Source organism: Mesitornis unicolor, unplaced genomic scaffold (genome assembly GCF_000695765.1).
Source record: "Mesitornis unicolor isolate BGI_N332 unplaced genomic scaffold, ASM69576v1 scaffold31231, whole genome shotgun sequence".
Taxonomy (NCBI): domain Eukaryota; kingdom Metazoa; phylum Chordata; class Aves; order Mesitornithiformes; family Mesitornithidae; genus Mesitornis; species Mesitornis unicolor.
This window is the reverse complement of record NW_010163675.1, coordinates 43,172-69,405: the sequence shown is the minus strand read 5'-3', so window position 1 is coordinate 69,405 and position 26,234 is coordinate 43,172. Positions and strand designations below refer to the sequence as shown.

At 39.7% G+C, this 26,234-nt stretch overlaps 1 protein-coding gene across 3 annotated transcripts in view; it reads left to right on the top strand.

Annotated features, from left to right (window-relative positions):
* Window positions 1-620: 620 nt before the first annotated feature.
* Window positions 621-26,234, top strand: part of SFSWAP (splicing factor, suppressor of white-apricot family) — a 42,818-nt gene continuing 17,204 nt past the window's right edge. For 2 of the 3 annotated variants that reach the window (XM_010194069.1, XM_010194067.1), the window contains exons 1-13: window positions 621-993; window positions 3,441-3,610; window positions 4,171-4,308; window positions 7,322-7,407; window positions 9,286-9,515; window positions 9,975-10,083; window positions 10,906-11,041; window positions 12,356-12,593; window positions 12,924-13,055; window positions 13,414-13,507; window positions 15,881-16,058; window positions 18,684-18,917; window positions 20,447-20,637. In XM_010194069.1, the coding sequence (XP_010192371.1) occupies window positions 734-993; window positions 3,441-3,610; window positions 4,171-4,308; window positions 7,322-7,407; window positions 9,286-9,515; window positions 9,975-10,083; window positions 10,906-11,041; window positions 12,356-12,593; window positions 12,924-13,055; window positions 13,414-13,507; window positions 15,881-16,058; window positions 18,684-18,917; window positions 20,447-20,637 (2,196 nt within the window). In that variant the 5' untranslated portion in view covers window positions 621-733. Of the gene's footprint in view, window positions 994-3,440; window positions 3,611-4,170; window positions 4,309-7,321; window positions 7,408-9,285; window positions 9,516-9,967; window positions 10,084-10,905; window positions 11,042-12,355; window positions 12,594-12,923; window positions 13,056-13,413; window positions 13,508-15,880; window positions 16,059-18,683; window positions 18,918-20,446; window positions 20,638-26,234 lie in introns of all 3 variants that reach the window. The other variant, XM_010194068.1, reaches the window with a different exon arrangement.

Sequence of the window (26,234 nt, the reverse complement as noted above, 5' to 3'; positions counted from 1 at the left end):
TTTCTTCATACTTCTTGAAGAGTGACAAAAACAATAACCCTGAGGCAACCAGTATTGACAATCCTGGCCTAGATTACAAGCCCCCACGCTAAGTCCTCTGTGGGGCTCCTCAGCAGTGCCACAGACACCAGGACAGGCAGCTCCCTCTCCCCTATGGGGCCTCCACCACCTCCCTCGTTCTCTTGTTAAACTCCATGTACCCAGTTAAGCTGAGCTGGGCCACTAAAACGCCCAAACACTTCCAAGAGCCCCAGAGGCGCGGCAGGACCCCAACAATCCCCAGCAGTTCCGCCCTCCGCCGCTCCGCCCCTCAGCGGAGCCACCCAGCCCCTCAGAGGCCCGGGCCGCCCTAGCGCCCGCGCCGCTCCTCCCCTTCTCCCTGTTCCGCACTTTCGCTACGCCTGTGGTATCAGTCTCCGCGTAGCAGCGGGTCGCTGCGGGCAGACGCCACGCTTCTCTGCCGCTAACGCGGAGCCTCGCCGAGCCTCGCCTCGCCGTGTTTGCTTTGCATTTCCACTGCCAAAATCACTCACGAATCTGCCTCCCGCCGGAAGCCAGCTTCGCCTCTGCCCTGCCAGCGGAAGCGGAAGAGGTGCCATTTTGTTTCGGGTGATGGCGACTGTGGTGCTCTGGAGCTGGGCAGTTTAGTGCGGGCCCGGCCTTCTGGGGGGACTCGCTTCTCGGACAGTCGTTTTTACTGCGAGTTTCCTCCTCCTCGCTGCATCTCCTGGTGATGTACGGAGGGGTCGGAGGTTCTCGACGGACTGCAGAAGAAGCAGGCCCGCCGCCCCTAATGTTGTTGTCAGGCGGGGGAGCGGTCCCCGGGCCCCCCGGAGGAGGTGGAGGAGGAGGTGGAGGGGGGAATAGCCGTGTGGAGCTGCTGGTGTTCGGCTATGCCTGCAAGCTGTTTCGAGATGATGAGAAGGCTCAGTACCAGGAGCAGGGGCGACACCTTATTCCTTGGATGGGAGACCCCAAGATCATGATCGATAGGTCGGTGTAACACAACCCCCAGACTCTGCTGCGAGATCTCCTGTTATAGCCTCTTTCTGTTCCCCCCCTTATGCTGTGGGCAAGTGAGGGCGGGGGATGAACAAAGGCCTCGCTCTGGCAGACGCGTGGGGATCTTCACTGGCAGAGCTGCAGGGCAGCTCCCCGTGGTGCAGTGGTTCGAGTGATGCTTCTGTAACGCTGCAGGGCCGCCCCCGGCAGCGGGAACTTGGGGTTCCCTGCTCTGGCAGCGCTGGGAGGTTCCCCTCCTCCCGCCAGTCAGTGTGTGCTGGGTCTTTCTGCCCCACTCGTTAGGGTCGAGTTTGCAGGGTGGAGTGGAGAGTGGGTGTAATCTGTGCCTTTTCCATGCAAACCACAAACAGCATCTTTTCTCACTTGGGAACCAAGGGAGCTTTGCTTTCTGGGAACACTCCTCAGGCACTGTATATGTTCTCTGAGAAGGGAGCAGTGTGGGGAGTGGAAAGGTATTTGTCCATCTGAGGGGTTTTCTTATTCCTCTTGCATAATCTGGCTGCAGGCTGTTGCTGATGTACCCCAAAAGGAATTCTTGGCCTAATTATCTTTCCCTTGTGCCATGATTCACTGTATTGGGCAGAGTGGCTTTGGTTTAGGGTGCTTACTTCTCAAATTTTATGTCAGAGGTGGCTATTTTTGGTTGCTTTTAAGTAGACAGAGGTTTGTAGCCAGAGAGTGTATTAGAAGCTGCTTTGATTTTTCTTCTGATCTCTTAAGTTGTTTCAGCAGTGCAGGGTGAGATTTAGACATAAATTTATTCAGAATTAATTTTCTGGATATTTTGGTGGGGAGAGGGGAAAATGGGAGGTCAGGTGGAGTGTACTGGAGTGGAGCACTGAAAGTGCAGTTTGAGAGTTGTGGCTGACCCTGAAAACCTCAGTGGGAAGAATGGAAGGGTTTTGGTTTGAAAAGGGTCGCGTGACATGCTGTAGATGTTTGTTCCCTCAACTTCGTCATTGGTTTGGTGTTATAAAGTGTATTTCTTGTTTTGATTGAGCAACTATTAGCTTGGAAAAAAATCAGGAAGGGAAGGGCTTTTCATTTCCTTCCATAAGACTGGAGAAAAAAGAAGAGCCCTTGCACTATTTTGGTGTTTACGCCATTGGTAATTTTTTTTATGATTGAAATTAATTCGTCAAATTGGAATGAATATGAAGACATTAAAAAAACCAACCATAAACATGTACAGCTATGTTTAGTTTCTTTCTTTCGTGAGAATATGAGTGTTACGATGCACACTTCTAGTCCAGATCACTTCTGTGACAGAGGCCACGTCTGTGGTCCTACACAGCAGCAACCCCATTTCCAGCCGTTACAGAAGTTGTTGGGAACAAAGGCTGAGTATGTGCATGTATGTACATAGAATACCGAAAAATCACGATAAGATCCGCTTGTGAGTTAAGGTAGCTGTCAGTTACTGCTCTTGCAGGCTCCTTTGGAAGCTTAGATTCCTTTTACCTGCAGCAGCAGGAAGTCTTCATTCTCAGAATTTTGAGAAAAGCCCATTGCTGTGAGATGTCATGGGCTGGAGTTTGCCTGTGGACAGAGCTTGGTTAACCAGACCTACGTGTTTCATTAACTTGTTGCTGTAAGAATATTTACTTTCTTTGTTTTTGGTCTAGCAAGTTGGCACAAGTCAAGAGTTGTGTGTGGGAAGACACCTCAGCGGAGTCGAGTTCACTGTCACTTTACTTTTCGATCAGTTTCTCTTACTGATGCGTAAACGTTATCCCAATGCAGAGCTTTTCCTGCACATGAAATTGTTTCTCCGTAGTAGAAAGGAACTGTACATCATTGATCTTTGCCGTTTTTACGGTGCACATCCTTAAATTGCATGTATATGTTACTGTTCCTATGTATGTGTGTCTCTCTATCACATAACCCAGAACTTATTTCCTCAGCCAAATGGCTAGGGGCCGAGCCTAGCCATGATTTTACCTCCAATGGACGCAAGTTTCTATGGTGAAGATATCTCCTGAGAGTTCGGGACTAGCAGAAAGAAGCGAGGAAATTTCGACCGTTTGGTTCTTACGGATAGGTATTTATGTATTCGGGTTTGTGTGAATGTAAGCTATTTGACTTTCCAGAAAAACGTATTTTGCAAGTGACATTGATTGGTTGGTTGAAGCACGTACGGTAAGAGCTGTTAAGGAAATGGATCCCACTTAAACTATTAAAGGATACCTTTGCCTTTAATTGTAATAATTTATTAGTTTCTCTGAGAGGAATTTAGACTATTAAACAAATTTTCGATAGTTGGTGACAAATGATTAGCAAAATTAAACGTAACTTCTAAAAGGAAATATGTTTAACGTATAAGTATTTTTTTTTCATTTTTAATGGGTAAGTATTTAAGTAGTCACATAAACCTAAGCCCTAAGTTTTTTGCATTGACCAGCTGTTTCGTCCTGCAGGTACGATGGACGTGGTCACCTGCATGACCTTTCTGAATACGATGCTGAATACTCCACGTGGAACAGAGATTATCAGTTGTCTGAAGAGGAAGCTAGAATAGAAGCCCTCTGTGATGAAGAGAGGTATTTAGCCTTGCATACGGACTTGCTTGAGGAGGAGGCGAGGCAAGGTATTGCTCAAGGAAACTTCCTGAGTTTAGCACATGTTTAAATAAGTATTTATGAAATTAAATTTACTCCTAATTTTATACTCTCTTTTTCTGATGTTATCTTGACAGTACCGAGTGGATTCGAAAAGCGGGAGTCTTTGCGTATGTGAGAGGACCTCAGGATAGTTTAAATATAGATCCACACAGAAATTGCCCAGATTCTGAGGGCAGACTGGGATTTCAGACCTAAAAACCCCAAAATAAACACATTCTGCCTTTTTTTTTTTTTTCAGTGTTGTATGAATGAAATTCTGTGCTCTTGTATGCGTAACCACATCAGAATGTTTTAACCCGCAGCCTTTACCTCTTCAGGAAGAAATAAATGGTCAGCATATATACATATATATATATATGCTGCATTTTTCTATTCAATTTTTAATGCAAGTTAAAATGATTAGGTGAAAACTTCTCATTTAAAAAGTAAAGTAAGAAATATTACTCTTTCTTTTCTTCTTTTTTTTTTTTTAAGAAATTAGCTTTTAAGTACATTCTAATGATTGGTAATTGCATTTTTGTTCAAGAGGAGGAATATAAAAGACTGAGTGAAGCTTTGGCAGAGGATGGTACCTATAATGCAGTGGGATTCCATTATGGCAGTGATTATTATGACCCTTCAGAACCCACTGAGGAGGAGGAGCACCAGCCTGCAAAGCAAAGAGGTAAGGAGTAAAGATAGTAAGGGTTAATAGAGACTTGTGTTCCTCACTGCTGAGGGTTGAAAGACGTGTGTTTCATTACAATGCACGTAAAAAACCTCAAAGCATTTCAGCCAAAGCCTTATGGAAATGTGCTGCTGAGTATTTGCAAACTTCAGTCTTGATGTGCTTAAAGGTTTTCCTGCTGCGGTGCAGGCAGTATTACAGTAGTCAGGATAGGAAACTTAATTCTACTCTCTTACGGATTCTTATTCTGAAAAGAAATACAATTCATCACATGGCTGGCTGTTACCACTATGGTTCTTGGTCAAGAAGGAAAACAAACAGAATAGTAATAGCCAGAACATATATTTCTAAGTTTAGGTTTTGTCATCCTAATAATTATAAATGAGTCTCTCTTCAACGGAGGGTGCCCCTCTCCATGACCTTAAAAAATGCAACACTCAGGTTCCCATGTTCCCATCTTTGATTACGATAATTTTGCATTTTTAATATGAAGTCTTAAGGAGGCTTTCAAGTCTTGCTGAGCTGTATCTTAGTAAGTTTAGAGTTGTTTAATTAGTGATCGCGTTGTCTATGTTTTGGTGGGTATGAGGTGTGCTTTGTTTACCAAGGTGTGTGCTACAAGGCAGGAGCATTTTGGACGCTGAAGAGGTTTTGGTGGGTTTTGCTGCTGTGTGGGAGGTCGTGTCAGGGCAGCATCGATGCTGCTTGCATTCTACCAGGGGTTTGTCCTGTACCCTTCAGTACTGGTGCTGAATTGTGTTGTCTTTTCTGGAGTTTCTTTCATTTGTTTTATTTCTGTTTGGTGGATTACACAACCAAATAGTTACGAAGTTCTCTTATGGTTTTTGAGTGTTTCTGGTCATAGGGATGTTTTTCATGTTGTGTGGCTCTGTGTATATATAGAGATAAGCCTACTGAAAAATTAGGGATATTAGAGAAGAACATGCTTGTATTTTGGATTACCCATCTTTCTGTACTTCATAGAGATTAAAAAGGGGAATGTCCCCTCTATTGATCACTAAAAAGGGTGCTGAACCTAATAGACTGTCCATGTTGTAGGAGGCCTTTGCAAAACTGCATGAGAATGTGCCATAATGTTCTACCTTTGATTAAGTGTGTAAGGAATAAATGAACTTCCAGTTTCGTTTGGTAAGAGACCTGTCGTGAGTTCAAGTTGTCTGGATTGCTCTACATTCTTTTTCTTTCCCAGAACGAGGAGATATCTAGAATAATGTATTTCTGTCTTAATGAAGTAATATTTTTAGGAATAATATTAAAATGTGATGACTTAGTCACTGGCAAAGAGATGTAACTACCCAGTCTTTCAGCAAGTTAATATTTAGGTAATTAATATTTGATGCAGCTTGCAAGTGTCATGGTAGGCTATTACAACATCTTGGGGTGTAATGTGAGAACTCTCAGTGCTGCTGACGAGTAGAGATCGTTATAGCTGGTCATTGCAACATTATCTCTGTTGTGAGCTTTTTTACCAAACTCCTCATCTTCTAGAAAATTTCTAGTAATGATGGATAGCAAAGGAGCGTTTTCTAGTAACACTTCATAGTACTTTGGGGGGTGAAAAGTACTGGGGGCAAAAGTGAGATACAAACATCGATGTTGTGTTTTGCTGCAGCTGAACTATGTAGACCTTTAACAGATTGCTATATGCTAACTGTTTCCAATAATATGGAACTATAAATTCTTTAATTTTTTTTTTATAAACCATAATAGAGTGAAATCCCATATTGGAAGATGCAGATAATGGTAATGTGAATTTCAGAGTGTAGTTCTGTGAACACTTCAAGTGTTAGCTGAAGCTACTGTCAAAACAAGCAGTCCTCTTCTGCTTGCTTTGCTGCTTCTTCCTCCTTTCCTTGTATGCTTTTGTGGAGTTAAACTGTTTGAGTTCATTTAAAAAACAGACAAACAAACCCCACAGAAAACCCCGCCAGACAGCAACAAAAAGTTAACTCTCTTTCTGGCATGGGCAAGAGCTTGTACACAGGAATTGCTATGACACCTCATGCATGACTGGGCTGTTCTGCTGTCTGTGCCCATAGGTCCCATGTCAGGTTTTCATGCAGTTTGTGCTGTCTCATTTGTTAGGATAAAACTGGAATACGTTTTTCTCTTAAAGCTAGTAGAATAGATAATACTAAAAGTTACTTTAAAAAGTAAGCTTTCCACTTCAATTTTTATAAAAAATTATAAAGCAGAATATTTTCAGAGGAACATTTCTAGTAAACCAAATAGCAGAATGTAATACAAATTAGCCTTTATAAATGAATGATTTTAGATGAGTAATTCATGTAATAAATCTGTTAAGTTTGATATAAAAGGAGCCATACTAACTTTGGACTGAACTCACAGATGAATGGCAACATTTATTTTCATCAGTTCTTAAGGCAACTACTTGTTTATCTCTGAGATGATGGAAGTGGATTTTAGCCTCCCTATTGCATTCCCGTACAGCTTTCAGGAAAGTACTTAGGTTTGTTTGCTTAAACTGAAATGGTTTATTAACAGGGAGATGAATTCAGATAGACCAGATGTATCGGTCTTAACAGCTTTAGAGGTACGAGATATCTGGAATACTTTAATCACTGTTAGGAAAGGATCCATCCAGTGCATTGAAAATGGTTCCCCTTAATTTTGCATGGGTTTTCTTGTAAAAACAAAAAGGAATCATCATGAAAATAAGTGTTTTCTGTTTGCTTTGACACTTGTTTGTCTTCAGTACAGTAGTCAGTGCTGAGGTTTATAGGGTTTTGTTCTTCCTAGTACCTCTATTAAGACATAATTTATACAATCTTAAATAAAGTACAAGTAATGTCAGAGGGAGGAACATTGTTTAAATGTCTTCAGTGCAAATGCTGGTTATAGTTTCATCTGAGAAATTCCTTGATTGCACTTCCTTTTATATATACTGTATTTTAGTAAGATTTCTGTTAACAGTTGGGTACTTTGACGTGTTCTGTCCTATAGCACTTTATTCTGTCATTTCTTGTAGAAACAGCTCAGACAGAAAACGCAGAAGAAAATGAAGAACCTTTTGTTGCCCCTCCGGGACTGAACGTTCCTTCTGATGTGGAACTGGTACGTGTGTACATTCAACACAACCTGTATTTCTGTCAGTTTTCAAGGAGTTTATGCTGCTTTGCTGATTTTTTTTTCCCCATTAACTTTATTGTGGCACGTTTTACATTATTCTAAAATAGTTGTTTAATTTCAGATTTTTCTTTCTTCAATTTTTGAGTTCTGTCAGCTCTCTTGAATCTTCTTTTTCACACTGGAATTATTGCTGTGTTCATGCTAAGTATCACTTAGTGGTATTACAGGAAAAAAGGGAATTGTTCTTGGAGTGGATACTTACTGAGATATTAGGGTTGACATTCCAGATGTAAAGGACCACCAAACCGAGAGATTACTTTTGTTCAAGACTTTTTTCTGAGTTCTTTTTAATTGAGTTCCAATCTGAAGAGAGCCCAAAGGGATCTAATATAAAAACTGTGTTTAAGACTAGCCAAGGAGAAAAGAAGCAGTTTATTTCTAGCAAATTCTGAAATAACTTGGAAGTAGTAGCATATAGACTGCTTCCTTCATGTGATGTTACCAGAATTTGCTACATAGTAAACTGCAAGCATAATTGCAACTCATGTATTTTTCCTGAAGGGTGCTGAACATTCACCTGCTTGAATACAGTTGTAACTATGAGGATTTAAAATTTATTTCAAGTTTCATAAAAGATCCCGAGAAGTCAGATAATATTGTTTCTTCTATGCTGTGATCATGAAAGTATTAATTTGTATTTGGGCTGCCTCCTCAACTTTATAACCTTGGCCAGTAAAGATTCAAAGCACTCTGTTAGAATAACTAATAGTGAACACAGGGTATTTGTGTGTTTTCCTACTTCATTACCAGATATTGTTATATGAAATAAGAGCTATTTAACAAATCTAATGTGCAACTTTATTTGTTCTAATGTTACTTCCTCTACTTTTGTTTACGATTTTCTAATACATTTTGTTAGTGAAGTGCTTACGAACGTACTTCTGAGTTCAGGGAAGATTTTTCTATGTTATTGCCTTTAAATTACGAGTTATGCTTCAGTCCTGGAATGAGAACATTGAGTTCTCAGTGAGAAGCTGCTTATTTAGTATTTTGATGCTGTTTCCAAAAAGTAACTGCTGGTGTTTTTAGATAGTTGCTTTGCTCGGATTTTGTTCTGAAATTTAAAGTGTATTTACTGAAGTAATTTCTCAGTCGAGTATTGAACTCTTGTACATTCAAATGAGCAGAAAGCAAATGTGGGCATATTTGGTTTTTATTTAAAAAAAAAAATCAAACCAAATTGTCTAGACAGCAGCTCTGAGAACAGCGTATACTTGACCTTAGACTGGAAATTGTGAGAAGTTTGTTTTTGTTGTTGTTGCTGTTGTTCTAGTCAAGTCATTCAGTTTTACCGTTGAGTGTATTTATTCTGTATTTGATAACAGAATAAAGAATGGCTGTTGAGGAGAACACCTTACATGTTGAGTGCTCAGAGCACCTTGAGGTGATGTGAGGTAGTTGACACTTGAAGTTGTCATTGCTATGTCAAGAAACACATCTGTCTTCTGTCTTGTGAGCAGAAGTGTCCGTGTGGCTATGGGATGTACCTGGCTTCAAAGAACTTTTTAGCTGCATCAAACTCAAGCAGGATTTGTTCCCCTCTTCAGTTTGGTGTGCAATGGCAGGAACAGTTGTGCTGATAGAAGGAGAGGATTTAGCAAAAGGAAATGAAGGAACAGCCAGGAAGATTTAGGTTTTTTTCAGTGCTGATATTCATTCACTGGTTGAAAGTGATTATGAAACTCAGTTGCTAGAGAAAGCTGAGAAGAGGGGCAGGGAACTGCTGCTCTTTCTATTTCCTTCTGGAGTTCTACCACGCTTTACAAGCTGCTTACAAAAATATTTATTCTTTTACTCCCACAGCCACCAACAGCAAAAATGCATGCGATTATAGAACGAACTGCAAACTTTGTCTGCAAGCAGGGAGCACAGTTTGAGATTATGCTAAAAGCTAAGCAAGCACGCAACTCCCAGTTTGACTTCTTGCGATTTGATCACTACCTCAATCCCTACTACAAATTCATTCAGAAAGCTATGAAAGAGGGACGATACGCTGCTCCTTCTGAAAATAAAGCGGATGAGAAAAAACGTAAGTTGTTGCTTGTCAAGGGGATGGCTGCAGGATGTGAATTGCTGAAACATCCACTCTTTTGGTAAAGCAGCCGCATCATTTTGGCGTGGTGCAGTAGCAATCCTGATATCGTGTGACTGAGATGGGTGCGACAGTTCAAAATTTCACTTAAATTGGAGGAGATTCTTATTAGAAAAGTTGGTTTGGGGAAACTTTCAGGTATAAGAGCTGCTATCATCGTGGAGCTTTTAGAAACACTTGTATAGCTCCAGTCCAACAGAAAATTGGTCTATGCACTTAAATTTTAATTTTATTGATGGCTAGCAATGTCTTCTGGTATCTATGTTTTTGTAAATAAGCAGATTTATGAAAACACTGGTTTCTTAAGAATGTGCACTTGTCCTCTATCATCTTTCTCTCCCAAAACAAATCCATAGCAAACCCAAATAAAATTCAGAAATTGCTTTTATTTAGACTCGAGAGTTAAATCTGAGGAAGATGATGATGATGATGACGATGATGATGGAAATTACCTGCATCCAAGTCTCTTTGCATCTAAAAAGTGCAGTAGGCTTGAAGAGCTCATGAAGGTACTTGACTCTGTTAAAATTACTTTCTGCCTTGTAAAACATCTGCACAACAATTCTAATATGCATGTGTTAAGATCTTTTGTTAATAAAGATCATTTTTTCCAGGCTGTGTCTTAGTAATTTAAGTCTGTTTTGGTAAAATTTCAAGTTAACTTTTCTCTAGTATGTAAATTATTGTTTTTCCGTTTGTAAGGAATTATATTTCTATTTTTGATGCCCTCTGGTATTGAGGGCATCATTTAAGGATTTATCCCACGGAACCTGTATTGAAGCTGAAAAGATTAAGATATTTAATGCCTTCTGTATATAAGCTGAGAGGGAATGTTTTCTTTTCAGATTTTGGTAGATAAAATGTTGACATGAAGTAATAGTTTCAGTAAATAATATTTCAGCAGAATTAGTACTGCTCATTACGTGTAAATTTTGCTGGATGTGTTATTTTTATTTTCTGAGTTTGATCAGTGTTGGAATAATGGGACTGACAGATGGTTGTACACATTCGAGGCTTTCAGAGGAATGGCAGTGGTGCTGTCTTACTCTTAAACGAGTAAGAGTAATACCAGCTTGCTTTCTTCATTTGGTCGTGGATTTCTGTTCACATTGAAGTATTTTTTGCTTTGTTTTCTTTTCCACAATTTTTTTTTAAAAAGAAGTTGATTCAGGTGTGAGAGCTACAAAAACAGTAACTTCAGTGTTTGGACATTTTAACTGATGTCTGTTTTATCTTAGATAAATTTGCTTTCCAAATTAGGTTGGTGCTGTCATACTTTAAATGTGTACTTGAAACTTTAATCTTTTCTTTTATTCTCACAATGTTTTCAGCCTTTGAAGGTAGTGGACCCCGATCATCCACTTGCAGCGCTGGTGCGCAAAGCGCAATCAGATAATAACTCATCCACGCCACAGTCAACAGATGGGGCAGCTGTGCAGACATCACAAGCAGAGTATTCTTCTGATTGTAAGTGCGTGGTGATTAGACAGCTGCTGGTGTGTCTTGATGAATTGTAGTGGGAAGAAAGTCCATTAGCTTCACACTTGATCATTGATAACTGCTATTTATTTGGTTTCAGTCTCTTAAATCCTTGAAGGTGCATCCTTGTGCTGAGGGTCTGTTGAATTCTTAGCTGCTTAGGAAAAGGAGCAATGGGGTAGAAGGGGTGGGCAGGTGAGAGGCCAAGTGTCCAGTCTGTGAGTGGGGTTAGCACGGTACCCTCCATGGGTTTTTTGATCACTTCCATCAGTTTCTGCTAATGAAGCCTAATGAATGCCTTTACTGTTGGATCTAAAACCGTCCTATAAAGCAATTCATGAGATTCCCATGAAAAAGAGCTTACTACATTAAGCAAAGTGCAGATGATAAATCTGCTTTGGACAGTTTTGCTGGAGTGTCTAAAACTAAAAAATCTGCAAAGGTAAAATCATGGAAATTGAAGGATCCCACTGAAGTGATAAAACCTGCTTTTAGTGTAGTATTCTGTTCTAAAGTTGGAATTAGTTTTACAATAAATAAGTCTTCTTATAAAATTGATCTTTTAAATTATTTTTCTTATTACAATATCAGAGAGGGAGTAATGACTTTTAAGTTCCATAGCTACAAGAACCCATTCTTTATTCCATTTTATTTTTTTTTCTTAAAAGAATAACAAAAGCAATGATATATTTAAATTATAAAGCCTTTGCACTCAAGAAACGTTTAGATTTGGAGAAGCTTCTAATGTGGAAAACTTACTCAAATTGGTTCATTGTGTTGGTGTTCAATTGCAAAATCTGTTTACTTTTTGAGGTTTCAGTAAGAGAGTGTGTCTCTATATAGTAATATAGTGGTTTAATACATATATAGTGATGCTAGTGGTTTAATTTCTCTATGTTAGTTTTGAATGTATGCACATTTATTTCTTAATGCATACGTAGTTCTAACCGAGTTAAACTGCCAGAGGTGAATTAGATTAGGCAGAATGATTTCATATTAGGTCATTTTTTAAATAGGCCTCTCTGGTTCACTTCTTTACTCATACCTATTTGGCTTCCAACTGACCTTCAGTACGTTCTGATTCTGTCTCTTAATCTGTGTTTCTTATTCATCCTAAGTGTGTTAATATGAACGTTTTTCTTTTTTTTTTTTCCTTTTCACAAAAAGTTAGTTACCATTTCTTAGTGTGTGGTGTGAATCTGGATTCCCAGTGTGTTTGTACTGATGCAGTAATGTGTTTGTTTGGGTTTTTTTAATTGGATGTTTTTCTTCTGATTGGAACATTGTCATATCTCTTTACAGCAACCGTGGCAGCCATGTATTATAGTTACTATATGCTACCTGATGGAACCTATTGCCTCGCACCTCCACCTCCAGGAATAGATGTTGCCACCTACTACAGTGCGTTGCCTGCAGGGGTGACCGTATCAAGCACTACAGGGGTAGCAACAGTACCTCCACCCCCTGGTACTACACCTCCACCTCCCCCAGACACAACCGATAGCAGCAGTGGGTTGACTTCTACCACAACATCTACAAGGTACCACATCCAGCTTTGCTTGTTGGGTGGAGGGGTGTCTTTCCTGCACTTCCTTACAAAGTATTTAGTAGTAGTTCTGTTATTGGTGATTCCTCGGTAACGTTCACCAGCGTTAATGCAGCTTCGGTTACCTCCACTTTGGTCTTTGATGCTGTACGTGGTTTCTGTTACTCAGCTGCTATGAACTTTTTGTGTGATGGAAAATCAGGTTATTTTTAACTATATAATGAAGACAAATCTCAAACATGTATGCAATGGTGTTTGTTAGGACAGAAGTCTGAAGGATACTTATGTTACATCTATAAAAATGATGTACTTTTGATTTTTCAGCACAATTGCTCCAGTGGTTGCCATTATACCTCCACCCCCAGATATCCAACCTGTTATTGATAAGCTAGCTGAGTATGTTGCTAGGAATGGGATAAAATTTGAAACCAGTGTTCGTGCCAAGAACGATCTCAGGTAAGAGAAAATGTTCTTTAAACTTCTATTTTAAAAGTTGAGGTTTTCATCTTTAAATATATTACCAGGACGTGCAGGGTCTCGAGATGTACTATCATTTTTTTAATTGAAATTCAGGGACCTACTTAAAGGTCCTACTTAAAGCATTACTGCCCAAATCCTCTAAACAACCAGCCTAACAAAAACATCTGTAGAAAGCGTGCTCTGAATGTGCATCGTTTGGAAGTTTAGGCATAAGTTACAGCGCTTTCAAATGTCAAAATATCGTTCCATCTGCTAGACAAAATTAGATGGGAAAGGATTGTTGGTATTTACTATGTTCACGTGCATTTTCACTTACTCAGTTTTCTTTTAACAGATTTGAGTTCCTGCAACCGTGGCACCAGTATAATGCTTATTATGAATTTAAAAAACAGTTCTTCCTTCAAAAAGAGAGCAGTGACAACTGTCAGGTACCTGTCTGTTTGTATATACTTGTATTAAAAATGCAGTGTGAGTGAGGACTTGCTTGTCTGTTGTGTTACCATGAGATGTTTTAAACATTGAACTCTCTGAATTATGGAGAAATTACTCAGCAAAGGATGCAAGTGCTTTTTTCGTCGTGTTTTGGTTTTGTCTAGCATTTAAGTAAGGATGTGTGAGGTGGTGTGATATTTAGTTCTTGATTTTTAGTATAAGCAGCCACTCAGTGTGGTTGCAATGTAGAATGGCAGTCTGAAAATCTTTTGGCTTTTCATACAAGGGAATGTGTGCTTTGTGGAGGTTGAGAGTTCTGTAGGCTTTGGGTTAGTGTTCTGTTGTCAAAGGTTAGGTACAGCTTTTTAACAGCCGTACCTCCTCGTGTGCCTCATGGTTCTGTGTAGAACAGTAGCGTAGTAACTAAACTGCTTTTCTGACATGCTGTTTTCTGAGGAAGGTTTTGTTAAAGAAGAGTGCTGTTGTGACTGACTGAATGAAACACTGTTGGAGCTTCTAAATCTGACATCGGTTTCCTGCTTGCCTTGCTTTTTCTTGTCCGTGTTATTAGAAGGTGATACCCAGACTTGGCATCCTTGTTTTTAACTGTTCTCCTGTTAGATAATCTCATTAGAGTGTTCTTTTACTGAAACAAAAAATTGCAAATAGTATCAGAATTAACATTATCTGATGTTAACTTTTCATGGGAAAGAGCTATTTTTTTTTTAGGCCCTATGTCATTTGTCATCTCAAGGCTTAGATTGGGGAGCCTTAAACTGAAGAAGGTAGGCCTGTGGGTAAACTCCTCAAAATCACTTTGTGGAAAATGAAGAAATTCAATACTAGTTGCTGTTTGAAACACCTGTGTCTAATATTTTGTTCTAATAGTGAAAAATGTTTTGAAAACACTGTTTAAAGATAAGCTGTGCTAAATAATGATGTTACTCAGTTGATAAATTACATGCAAAATTGTCCTGTACCACAACGCTGACTGTTACTCTAGATGTTGTTATTCGCAGACTGGTGGGTTGAATTCATAATGTGCACATAATGAGGACTTGTTAACGTTTATTTGGGGGGAAAATTGTACGCTAACCAATGTGTAAGAATAAAGAGTTCATTTTAAGCATTCAAATGAGTACAGCTAAGAAGCAGGCAGAAACTGGTTTAAGTCCCTTGAGGTCATGGGTAGCAATGCATATTTTCCTACTGCATGGTTTTGTAGATAATGGCATTCTCTTTAATTTTTGAGAATAATGATTTCAATATTATCTTTATGCTTTAGTAATGTACATATAGGCAACTAAAGCAAGTGATTGTTCTCCTTTTGGCCATTAAAGTTAATAAGAAATTGTACTACTGGCTTCAGTAAATACAGAATGAAGTCCTTGATTTCCTTGCATTTTTCCCCTCTGAGGATTTTCAGGAATTAGTTCTGTTAGTCAGGGAATGGCTGCAGGGAGCAATGAAAGCATCTCTTCGATACCTGATGTTTCAACATTAAGTATACTTAACAGCAGCCAGTGGAAAGCAACCACACTATTTATTGAGAGAGTCTTATCTAAATGTTAAGTTCTTTAATGTCATGCCCTGACTCGCCATGTAAATATTTTTAATGTTCTACAATAACCTTCATAAAATTTTATACTGTGAATTTAGAGGTCGTCTTGAATGATTCAGTCATGTAACAGTAGAACCAGTAATTCTTTACTCTTTTGAAAATCTCAGCACATCTATACTGTGTTGATTTAATGTCACAAAAAGTACTGATATACCCAATGTTCTTCAACAAAATGTTGGAGCAAATCAAATGTGTTAACCTGTGTTGATCCCCATAAAACTTGATTTTGTAAAGAAAGTATCACAGAATCACAGAAAGTCAGGAGCTGGAAGGGACCTGGAAAGCTCCCCCAGTGCAACCCCTGCCAGAGCAGGATCACCAGAGCAGTCACACAGGAAATGCAATTGCACATCAGGAAAAAATGTCCTAAGCTTTCATTCTGTCGCTGTGGATTAATGGGTTTTGCCCTGGAACCAGGAGATTGGGACCTAAAATGTATACTTTGGGATAGTCAGCAGTTGTTGACAGAAGTGTAGCAGCTGAAGAACATTTCCTTTGCTGTGAAATAACACGTTCTTACTGTAGGTCTGTAGTTCTTGCAGCCTGTGGGTTTACCTGAAGGAACACTTTATTTATAAGCAGCAGACTCTTGGTCAGGAGTGCTTGTTGATGTAAAAGTAGCTGTTATGTGATTAGCTGATAATGAGATTTTTTGAAATGGCTGGCAAAATTGCAGCTCCACAGGCACTGCATTAATTCTTTCACGAACTATACCCAGTCAGTAAGCATGCCCATTTCTTTTGAAAAGGGAGTATCTTCATCTGAAGAAGTTCCAGCAGATACTGCTGGTGATGCACCAGGTGAGACGCAGTTTGCAGATGAACACGCAGCTGAAGATGCAACTGAGCCAAGTGCTAAAGGAGCTCCAGGGACTAAAAAGGATGTTCCTCCTCCTAAAACCGTCAGTGATGGTAAATTGGTGAAAGGTACGTTAGCGTGGTGTGTTGGGTGTGAAAGTATCTGGTGGTGTGTACTTAAGAAGAAAAAAGGTGGGGAGGGAGGCAGGGGGAAGGTAGGGAAAAGAATATCAGCATGTGGAGATTATTTTCACTGAAAGCATCAAAAAAGGACTGAAATAAGTAATTTGATTGCTTTTGTATTTCTTTCTTATCAGACTGCCAGGTATTTCTGGTCTGACAGAATCAATTGTTTTATTTGAGTTTTATGCAAAGTTGAAGACTTTCATCAGTGACCCCAGTAGAATCTTATTTTAGTCATTTTAAACTTGACAGTTACAAGCTCTGTGCAAGAAAGAAGTTATTCCTTCTGAAGAAAAGCAGTAGTCGTATTTGAAACCACACGTATGGAGGAAGTGCCCTGGGCTTATCGCTCAGTTGCTCAGTCTGCCCATGCTGGGCGTTAGTCGTGCTGGAGAAAAAGATCCTTTTCATGGCGAAGTGGAATGGTTTTCCTCTTGCAGCCATAGCAGCAGAGGGACAAAATGGGAAGGTCTCTTGGGAAGCCAGTTAAACAGAGTTGGCCAACACACCATTAGTGTCCTAGGTTGGAACAGTGATTATTTGTACCTGGGAAATTATTTCCTGGCCTATTAGGAAAAAAAAAATCTTAAAATTCCTTCTTTTCAGTAAAAACTAGAAACTTAAATCTTTTAATTAGAACTGAGAGGCACTGAAAAAAACAACCAAACAGAAAACTAAACAGGAAAACCACTCTTGGCCTGTGTTCCCATGGATGGGTACTGCCTTCCTGCCACTTCAGTGGCTTTGTTTACTGTCAAGGTCCTGCCTCCCTGCCACTTCAGTGGCTTGCTTAACTGCAGAGAAGTTTATCTGCTCCCTGTGAACGCTTGGAATTCTTCTCTCTCCCTGCTGCTCTCTGCAATTTCTTTCCCTCCGTGGGCTCAAGCTGTGAGCTCTTTGCCGTGTTGTCTGGCTGTCCATACGCTGCAGTTTTTTCTCTGGGTAGGTTGAGTAGCGTCCCCAGGGAATGAGCAATTTTCCCTGTCTTCAAAGATGCCCTATTAAGAGAACAGAAAATGATATCATTTATTTTTGTTATGTTATTAATAAATGGCAAACTGGAGCCTGCGCTTTAATAATAATAATCTGCTCAAATTTAGAAGATGGAATGTAACCAGTGAGTCACTTTATGACAATCCTATTACTATGAAGTTATTTCCATTTCCTCTAATGTGGTACAAATTCCACTTTCTTGTAAGCTAAATACAGCAGTTGGCTGCAAGACAGACATAACATCCATGCTAGATTTTTCTTCTGCCTCCGAGGGAGTAAAATCCCGTTTTAGGATTTGTTTTGTCATGTGAAAAGTTTGGAAAGTCACTATGAAAATCTCTCTTCTCTTGGAATTCTTGTGTACTTCATTTCTATTTCCTTACCCCAGAATTACAAGATGCAAAGCTGATATTTTATAAACCTTGGTATGTAATTTAATTCTTGTATTTAAATTTCTGTAATTGAAATCTTAAGGAATATATATGCAAAGGGCATCCTGAGACAGTCAAATACTGCAGCAGACCATGTTGTAGTAGTTTGCTTTGCTTGAGGTGTGTGAGAAATTCCATTCTTTGTTCTTTGAAGTTGCATTTCGGATAAGTGGTTTAGAGATTAATTCTGGTTTGTGTTTTTGTTTTTGTTCTGTTTTGTTTTTAAGAAAATGCTTCTCAAAAAACGTTCCAAGGGCAACTCTGTGAGGCAATAGGATTAGTTCAGGCTTAAATATAGTTAAATATTAGCTATGCCTGTTATTTTTTGAAGTTCCATTAATACAACCTAGCTTGAAATGACCCACAGTTTCATTTTTATTGTGGTATTCCATGGTTTTCGCAGGCGTTTTTCCCTGGAGTGTGCTGGCATCAGTGTGTCCTGCTGTCCTTCTGCGTAGGAGTGGTAGGCACTGCTCGAAGGGAAGCTGACCACCAGTCCTGCTGCAGCAAGGCTAGCTAAGACATGTGGGGAAAAGTGCTTAGCTTTTTGCATTTATATCTCCTGTAATGAAATGATAACTCCCCAAAGTAATTAGTTTTCATATAGATGGAAATAAGTCTTTAAATAGTGTTCTGTGAGCCTGGCAAATGCTATTGTTGTGCAAACCATCGAGTTAGTGTGAAGGAAACATAAGGGACCGTATCATGCTGTAGTGCGTCAGATAGGAGGCTGAGCGCAGAACCGTTTCATCCTAAGCCCTGAAGAGTAGATTGTTCATTTGGGAAAAGAAGTAGTAATAAAACTAAAATTTATTTGGGACAGAACATGAAATTATTTATCTCATCTCAGGAAATGTAATTCTTGAGATTTAGAGTAGCTTGCTTTTTCCCTGCTGCTACTGAAGTATTAGAAAAAGACTTTGAGTTAGATCCTTACAGGGCAAATGAAGTTTCCAACATTTGGTTAAAAAAAGGAGATAAAAAATACTGTGGTGTCCTTTTCTCCAAATTAATTGCTGTGACATAAGGATGATACAAGTTTCTTTTTTGTGGTGGTGTCTGCACAAGTAGTGGATAAAGTCAAGAAGTTCCACGTGCTTTCTGCTGTAGTCTAATGATGTGTAAAATCTTAACCGTTCTTTCGCAGCATCATTTGCTCCAATAAGCTTTGCAATCAAGGCCAAAGAGAACGATCTTCTGCCTTTGGAGAAAAACCGTGTTAAATTAGACGATGACAGTGATGAGGAGGAAGAAGAGGGCAAGGAAGGCCAAGAAAATGCTAATAGTGCTGCAAACCATACTCCGGCTGTTCCCACTCCTTGTCCTGCTGCTGAAGAGAAAAAACCTCAACTTACCCAGGAGGAGTTGGAAGCTAAACAAGGTATCCCATGTTACACTGAAAACAAAGGGAAAGGTTGAGTCCTGCAGGCAAACTACAACGCTGTCATACAAACAAGTGTGGCATTGTCAGGATCTGGATCTTCACTGCATCATGTTAACAGAAATCAGAATTCTTTTCTTTTTCCAGTTTCCTGCTTATTGTGAAGGATGAAATCTTCATTGGTTGCTCAGTTAAAATCAAACTTGTAACACTGGAGTTGAGTACTTTGCCCTAATGTCTGATCTTTCTGAATTTTATTTTTGGTTTTCCATTACAGCCTCCGAGTAAAACACTAAACTTCTAATTTCCAGAGTGCATTAACAGAGCCCAGAAGAAGATACCTCCGTTTCTCATTTTCTGCAGAGAACAATGAAATGCTTCAGGCTGTTTTTCAGTATAGCACTCCCATATAGACTAATATCACCTTGTTGATGTTTTGTACTCATAATGCAATGCCATTAAGTCTTTGTATGGGTTTTTCCTGTTACTGTGTTTATGTATGTGAGGGCAGCAGGGTATGCTGTGTGAATTTGAATGAAATGATCTTTTAAAGGGATCAAATTTCACCCGTTCCTCCCCAGGGCTGTTTCACAGCAGAGGTTGTTTAATAAAGTGAAGATGCTGTCAGTGTTTACCAGCTTGAAAACTTAATATTTCCCTTACAAATAGGAGTATGCCACAGGAACTTTAATTTTTCATTTTCTAAATGTTTTTTGGTTTGAGTTTTGGTTTTTTTCTTGCAGCAGCAGTTCCTTTCCAAACTTCAGTTGTACAGAGTGTGCTATGGTAATACATAATTAAAGCAAATATGAAATATTTCAAATTATAATAAATATGTTTGGGAAAAGTTGTGTCTTGGAAAAACTGTGCTATTGAACAAAAAACCAGTATCTTGTACATGCACAACACACAAAAGTGGAAGTAGAAGGTGGAAAAGGTTGAACAATATCCGTTAAGTGCACAGTTAAATAAATTGGCTTACTCTCTTTGTGTAATCAGGTTACAGTATCTGTTGGTTGTAGCAATGGTGAAACAGTGTCTGAAAGTGTCTGGAGCAGCCCTTTGTGGCCATTTAAAGGTGTGTGTAAGTAGGGCTGGAGCACGTAATGTAAAGATCAGATCTATGGAAAGAGCAAAATGGAGCGTTTGCATCACTTTTTAACAAGAAAAAGCTTCTGAATTTGGAGTGATACTTTTTATGATAACTTTTCTAAATAGAAAAGGACAAATATCCTGAATTTTCAGGATTGGATTTTCATGTCATTTTCTTTAAGCTTAATTTTTTTTTACTTTGCTGGTACTGCTTTTCATCAGGCAAATGACACATCTGTGAATTAAGATGCTTAGAATTTTGTAATTTCAAGCTGAGATGTCCTTGCTGTGTCTTTGAATGGACATATTAGAAAGGTTTCAGAATGGTTGGAGGGGCTGTTTGTTTGTGTGTGTTGGAGTGTGTGTTTGCTTCAAGGAAACCCAAGTTCCTCGAGCATTGGCTCACTCTGCACTTTGTACTTAATTGTCTTTCTTAGCAAAGCAGAAGCTGGAGGACAGATTAGCAGCTGCAGCAAGAGAGAAGCTCGCACAGGCCTCCAAAGAATCAAAGGAAAAGCAGCTACAAGCAGAGCGCAAAAGGAAAGCTGCGCTGTTCTTGCAGACCCTGAAGAACCCTCTGGCAGAGGCAGAAACTGAGAAGCTGGAAGAGAATTCCTTCAGCAGTGAGGTAAGCAGGAAATGAAGTTCATTTTACCATAAAGCTAGCAGAAAACCTACCTATGGAGTGTGAATCTGACAGTGTGCTGTGAAGCTGACTGAAGAGAGAGAAGCTTTTCTAAATGGGGAGAAATAGGGATTTTAAACACGGGTAAGCTTTTTCAGTTATCTTACATGTGCCTCTCATCTGTCATTAAAATGGTAGAGAAATACGATGTGCAATTCAGAGGTCAGTTCGCCAGTTACAGAAAGGAAAATGAGCTTGCAAGTTTAACTCTACTAGTGGTCCATCAATTAGATTGCTTACCCTTCAAGACTATTGCAGTATCTGTTCCAATGTTTACTTACTTCATGTGTATTTTGGTTTGAGCAGACGTTTGCCAGCTCAGAAATGATTCACAGACATCTGTGCTTACTTCAAGACTTACATCACGTATTCTGCTGGGTTTTGTCATCTAATTTTTATTCATGTAACTGGCATGACACCGAGATGAATAGTTAGTGAACTGATCTATTTGATTTAAGTTTTCTAGCTGGGACATCCTTAATCAAGGAAACAACTACATAGGTGGGAGGAACGAGGCTGTATTGGTTCTGGTTGCTAGTAACTAGATATTGATGATAACTTAATATTAGGTTTTAGGAACACTATAAAATTCCTAATTAGTTCCATGCTATTTGGCCGTTGGACTATTGTTTCCAAATGCAATTAAAACCTGATTTTTCATATCTGTACGTTGGATTACTAGAATTTACCACAAAGAGGAAGAAGAGGATTTCTCATGCAGGTACCACTGCTAATCACTTAGTCTGCATTATCTTCTGCAGCCAAGAGAACTATTGCTGGTCACTCTGTTGATAAGTGGTTATAATAAAAATACCTTTTTGGGTAGAGCCTCTAGAAATCAGTATTGTAAGACTTACAGGTTTTGAGTAGGAAGGTTAAAGAGGAATCTTGGGCCAAGAGACTTCAGCAGTGAAACTTCAGTAAGGAAATATGAAACCAAACTCTCAAAACCTGTATTGATCAAAGCCACGCATTTCCTATTTTTTTCCTACTAATAAACAGAAATTACTGTTTTAAAATGTCTAAGAAATAACACGTTTCCCACGAACCGTTTCTGATTTCAAGAAAGTAACTGCAATTTTATAAGCCTAAATGAGGGATCTGAATTTATTATATAGGAAAATCCTTCAAATATTGATTTGTTCATGCATCGTAGCACTGTCCTGAACAGGCTTTTCTCCCCATCTGCAGGTTTTGGCAGCAGAGCTGTGTTTTCTATCAAAGTGTCACTTTTCCATTTAAGTTCCTAATAGCTTAGCTTCCTCTACAGAGAAGAATGTGCTGTTTTCCCCCTTGATTTCTGTTCGTTCTTGTTTGGTTTTTTTTTCCCCTTGTTCCAGATATTTCACTGAACCACTCTCTGTTTCTGCCCATATAGTGCATGTCTTAGCTTAAGAAGTGATAATTTTACTTGCAGGAGTTCGCTCACTCTTCTTCAGCCAAAGCGTCACTTTCTCATAAGCACATCCCGATCCAGCGTGGTCTGACACGTACTTGCTAGGAGATAGAGCAGTCTGTTTCCAGCAGCTGCACGGACTTCTCCAGCAAGTCCAGGCAATCCCTTTTCTTAACGGATGAAAGATTGTCAAAATCTGTTTTCAGCAAAGTCACCTTAGACTCGTGTCTTCACTGCGATAGCTGTAACCAGCTGTGGGGAAGAACAAGGAATGGAATTTGGTGTAGACTGGGTAGTTTCCTACAACTTAACCAAAATAGGGGTGGAAATTCATGCAGCTTTGGGATATTGTTGCAGGATCCTTCACAAGCCATCTTGAAGTTTACTGTGTCTGTCTGTATATGCTGCAGTCAGACCTTCTGTGCGCATTGCAGATACCAATATTGTTGGGAAGTAGAACCTCAGTTTCCTGCTTTCAGGATTATGTCACTTCCAGAAAAGCTGGTAAATCCCTCTTGGTTGCACTGCTCAAGCAAAACTGCATCTCTGAGTACTGAAACTTTCAGCTATTGATTTTGGCAGGCTGGTAACAAGAATGAATGACATGGCTTTCAATCGTTTCCTTTCCCACAGAAAGAATGTCAGTACCTAACCAGTAATTCATTGCCCAGTTCTTGATTTTTTCCCAAATAAATCATGAATTTCACCTTCAAAACGCTTCCAAGAGAACGGTCAATTGAGAGACGTACCTGCAGTTCAGGTGATCCATATCAGCTTAGGATAGCAGATGAGTGAATTGAGTGGTCACATCCCCAAAGAGATCCTGTTTGGGGTTCTCATTGCTACTGCTGACAGTCTTTCCCCGACTGACACAAGTGTTCAGTACTTTTTTCCATTTCCATATTGAAGAGTGAATGCAAGACACAATGACAGTGCAAAACTCCCCGGACTTGCAGTTGTGCTCTCCATCTCGGGGGGATTTGACAAGGACACAGATATTTCTCAGCTCAGGATCTTCTGGTATTTTTCTTTAAGGAAACGTCTGTATAACCAGTCACTCCTCAGCAACAGCTGACTCCTCGGAAGAGCAGATGGTGTCCTCACTCACATCTGCACTTACTGAAGTTATGAGCTGAATTCTCTAAAAAAGCGAGTGAAGTTCTCAACAAAATCCACACCCTAATCCTGCTTCTCAGTGAACTTATTTGCTAAAATATTTGTTTTCCTTCTCCCTGTAGTTTCAGAGGAGGCATCTCTCTTCCTCACACACAAAAATCCAGTGTAGTTGAGAAGTTTAAAGCACCCAGTATCACTGATTCTTGCCAGTATAAATGGTTTGGAGGCGCTTTCTTTATAGAAGGGTTTATTTAGCATTTCAAATATATATTTTAATGTTGCTTTTTGAAATAAAATTTACTTTTCTATTGGCAGTGCTTGTACTGTGTTAACGACTAGTGTAAAATGCCATGATGTCTTTGGAAATAATATTCCTCGTAAGTGTAGTTTGCTTATTGACACGTTTGTATTTGTTTAGGTAGATAAACTCCTATAGATTTTCTCCTATAAAAGTTTATTTTGAAACATGAATATGTTTCTAGTTGTGTTTCCACCTGCATTCGTTCCAAGGTGTAATCTGCCTCTTGCTCTGCTTGCCTGGTTTCCCTGTTTGTAACAGCCCATTTGATTCAGAAAATTTTATTGGGAAAAGATATCAGTGAAATCGTATTGCAGGTTTGTTAACCTCTCGTTTATACACTGAGAATCCAGTGAGCTGCATCGTGATATCTCAATCACTTTATAAGTAAATACATAGCACAGGGGTTTTTTGAGCTTTTTCAGTCATGTTTTAGAAACAAAAGGATGCATTCAAAAACACTGATTGCAACAGTAACAAAAAGTAGCTACAGTGGCTGTAATTAAAGTCTGTAACAAAATGTCATGAGAGAGCTAAGTAAAATTAGTTTTGTAGTTTGGCCAATGGAACTAGTTGGGGAAATTTCAGAAAACAAAGAAACAATGAGCTATTTAAGTTCACCAAAAATGTCACTTAACATATTTAGTCTCCCTTTTTGGGGGAAGGAGCACCCAGAGAGGAGTCCAGGAACCAAAGATTGATGTGCAGTGGTCATAGATTTAATGTAGTGCAATTATTTTTATAGCTTAAGATGTGTCTCAAAAGTGGAGTAATGACTGAGGTGAACAATAAAGCCTGAAGAGGAGTTGAGCATGTCCATGAGAGATGCAGCATTCCCGTGAGATTGCCCCTGCCTAATAGCTATATAAAGACCAGTAATGCTGTTTGTGTGTATTCACCGAGTACATTTGTGTGAAAACCCGCTTATCACACTGTGTAGAAATGCATTAAATGAGCAAAGCTTTTTTTGACCTCTGTCAGATTTTCCTGATATCTGGTATTTGTTGAAAGAAATGCTGATACTGAATACATGTTATACCTTTGAACAAAATTGTTTCCACTAACTGGGACAGTCAATACCACAGAACACAGCGCTTTTAAGCTTTTTTAGCTTCAGCTGAATCTTAAAAATAGTCAGATCTACTTTCTCCATAGCTGAATTACTTCTTTTCTATGGCTTCCTGTTTTTCCTTGAAGTGAAATCAACCAAGAGGAACAAAAGGCTGAGAAATGAGCTTGAGCAGTGAAGCAGCACCGCTTCTCACAAAGGGCTCCTCACCACTCCCGCACGCATTACAGCAGCGCAGTTGTGCATAAGATCTCCTCCAAGCAGTGCTTGGAACACGTGGAGCTTAGCTCTGCTTCCAGAACTGATCAGCTGCCAGCAGCCGTGTATCTAGTGAGGTCTGTGCCCATTTTCAGGACATGTGTAAGCAGTAACCGAGTGGCATCTCTCTTCTTGTGTATGTATAATTCACATCGACGCTTTTGTAATGAGAAAACCAGGCCAACTGGCACTGCTGTCAGGCAGTGTTTCAGGAAAGAGGGTTTGCGGTCGTTCCCCAATGAACATTGGGTCTTTGGCCTACAGCAGTGAACAACCTGTGGTTTTAACGAGTGCAGTTCTAGGTACGCACAACTGGAGTATGCCAGGTTATCTGGAGTGCTGCGTTGGAGTGCTTTTTATTTTGAAGCAAATGAAGTAAGGTGTTTCATCATCTGAAAGGCAAACCTTATTCCAAAAGCATTAAAATTAATTTAAATTTTAAAAAATAATACTACCTTTATATGTAAGTAGAATAAAGGCTGGTGGTTGTTCCTATATATATGTACCAAAACCTGAATTAAGCAGATCATCAAAACTTTGGATTTTCCCCAACTCTGTCCATATGAGCAGCGTGGTTCTTAGGTGCATCTGGGAGTAAAGGTCTGAACTAGAGAAAGAAAGAGAATCTGTTGTGGATTCTCCGTCTGTGTGCAGCCAAGCCTCACAGAAGAAAACTGGCATGGTCTGTGTTGCTGCTTAACACTTGCTTAATGTTTTTGTAAACAGTGGTTGGTGATGGCAGCAGGTTATGGGAGTCTGGCAGAGGGAGAATCTAAGCTGCCAAATCATTGCTTCCAGCAGAAAGTTTTGGTAAATGTAATTGGTGTAGGTGAAGTTCTCTCCCTGCTGCTGCTGTCAGAGGAAGGCCGGCAGACCTGCATTCCTTGTCAGAGAAATTGGTGGTGCCTGTTCAAGTCATTTAATCAATGAAGTGTCTCCCAGAACCTGCTGGTGCTGGTAATAGCTGACAGGAACAGGAGCAGGAGCAGGGGCCAGCACTGGCGGCTGCCTCACCAGGGCACCATGTGTGTGACTTCTTCAGTGACGTTACGTGGTGGTGTGCCAGGAGTTCTGCAAGTGTGGTACAGCATGATGTGTCTGAGGGGTTCCTAATACAGATTATCCTGCTAATCTCTTGTATCAGAAATGCTTTAGAGGTGGTAGTACTTTGATACGCGTGTAAAAGACCCGAACTGTTATCTGTATAAACCATAGCATTGGATTTAAACAAGGAGAGAAATCCACAGCCCTACTGCTGCAAAACCAGACAAGCACACGATTTGAAACTAACTCTATTTTAATGGCTTGTCCCAAACATCATCTGCTGTTGTGCCTCTGAATATAAAGATCCTGTAGCACAAAGCAAACCTTAACTTCTTCTGGCTCTTTCATCTTCCCTCTTT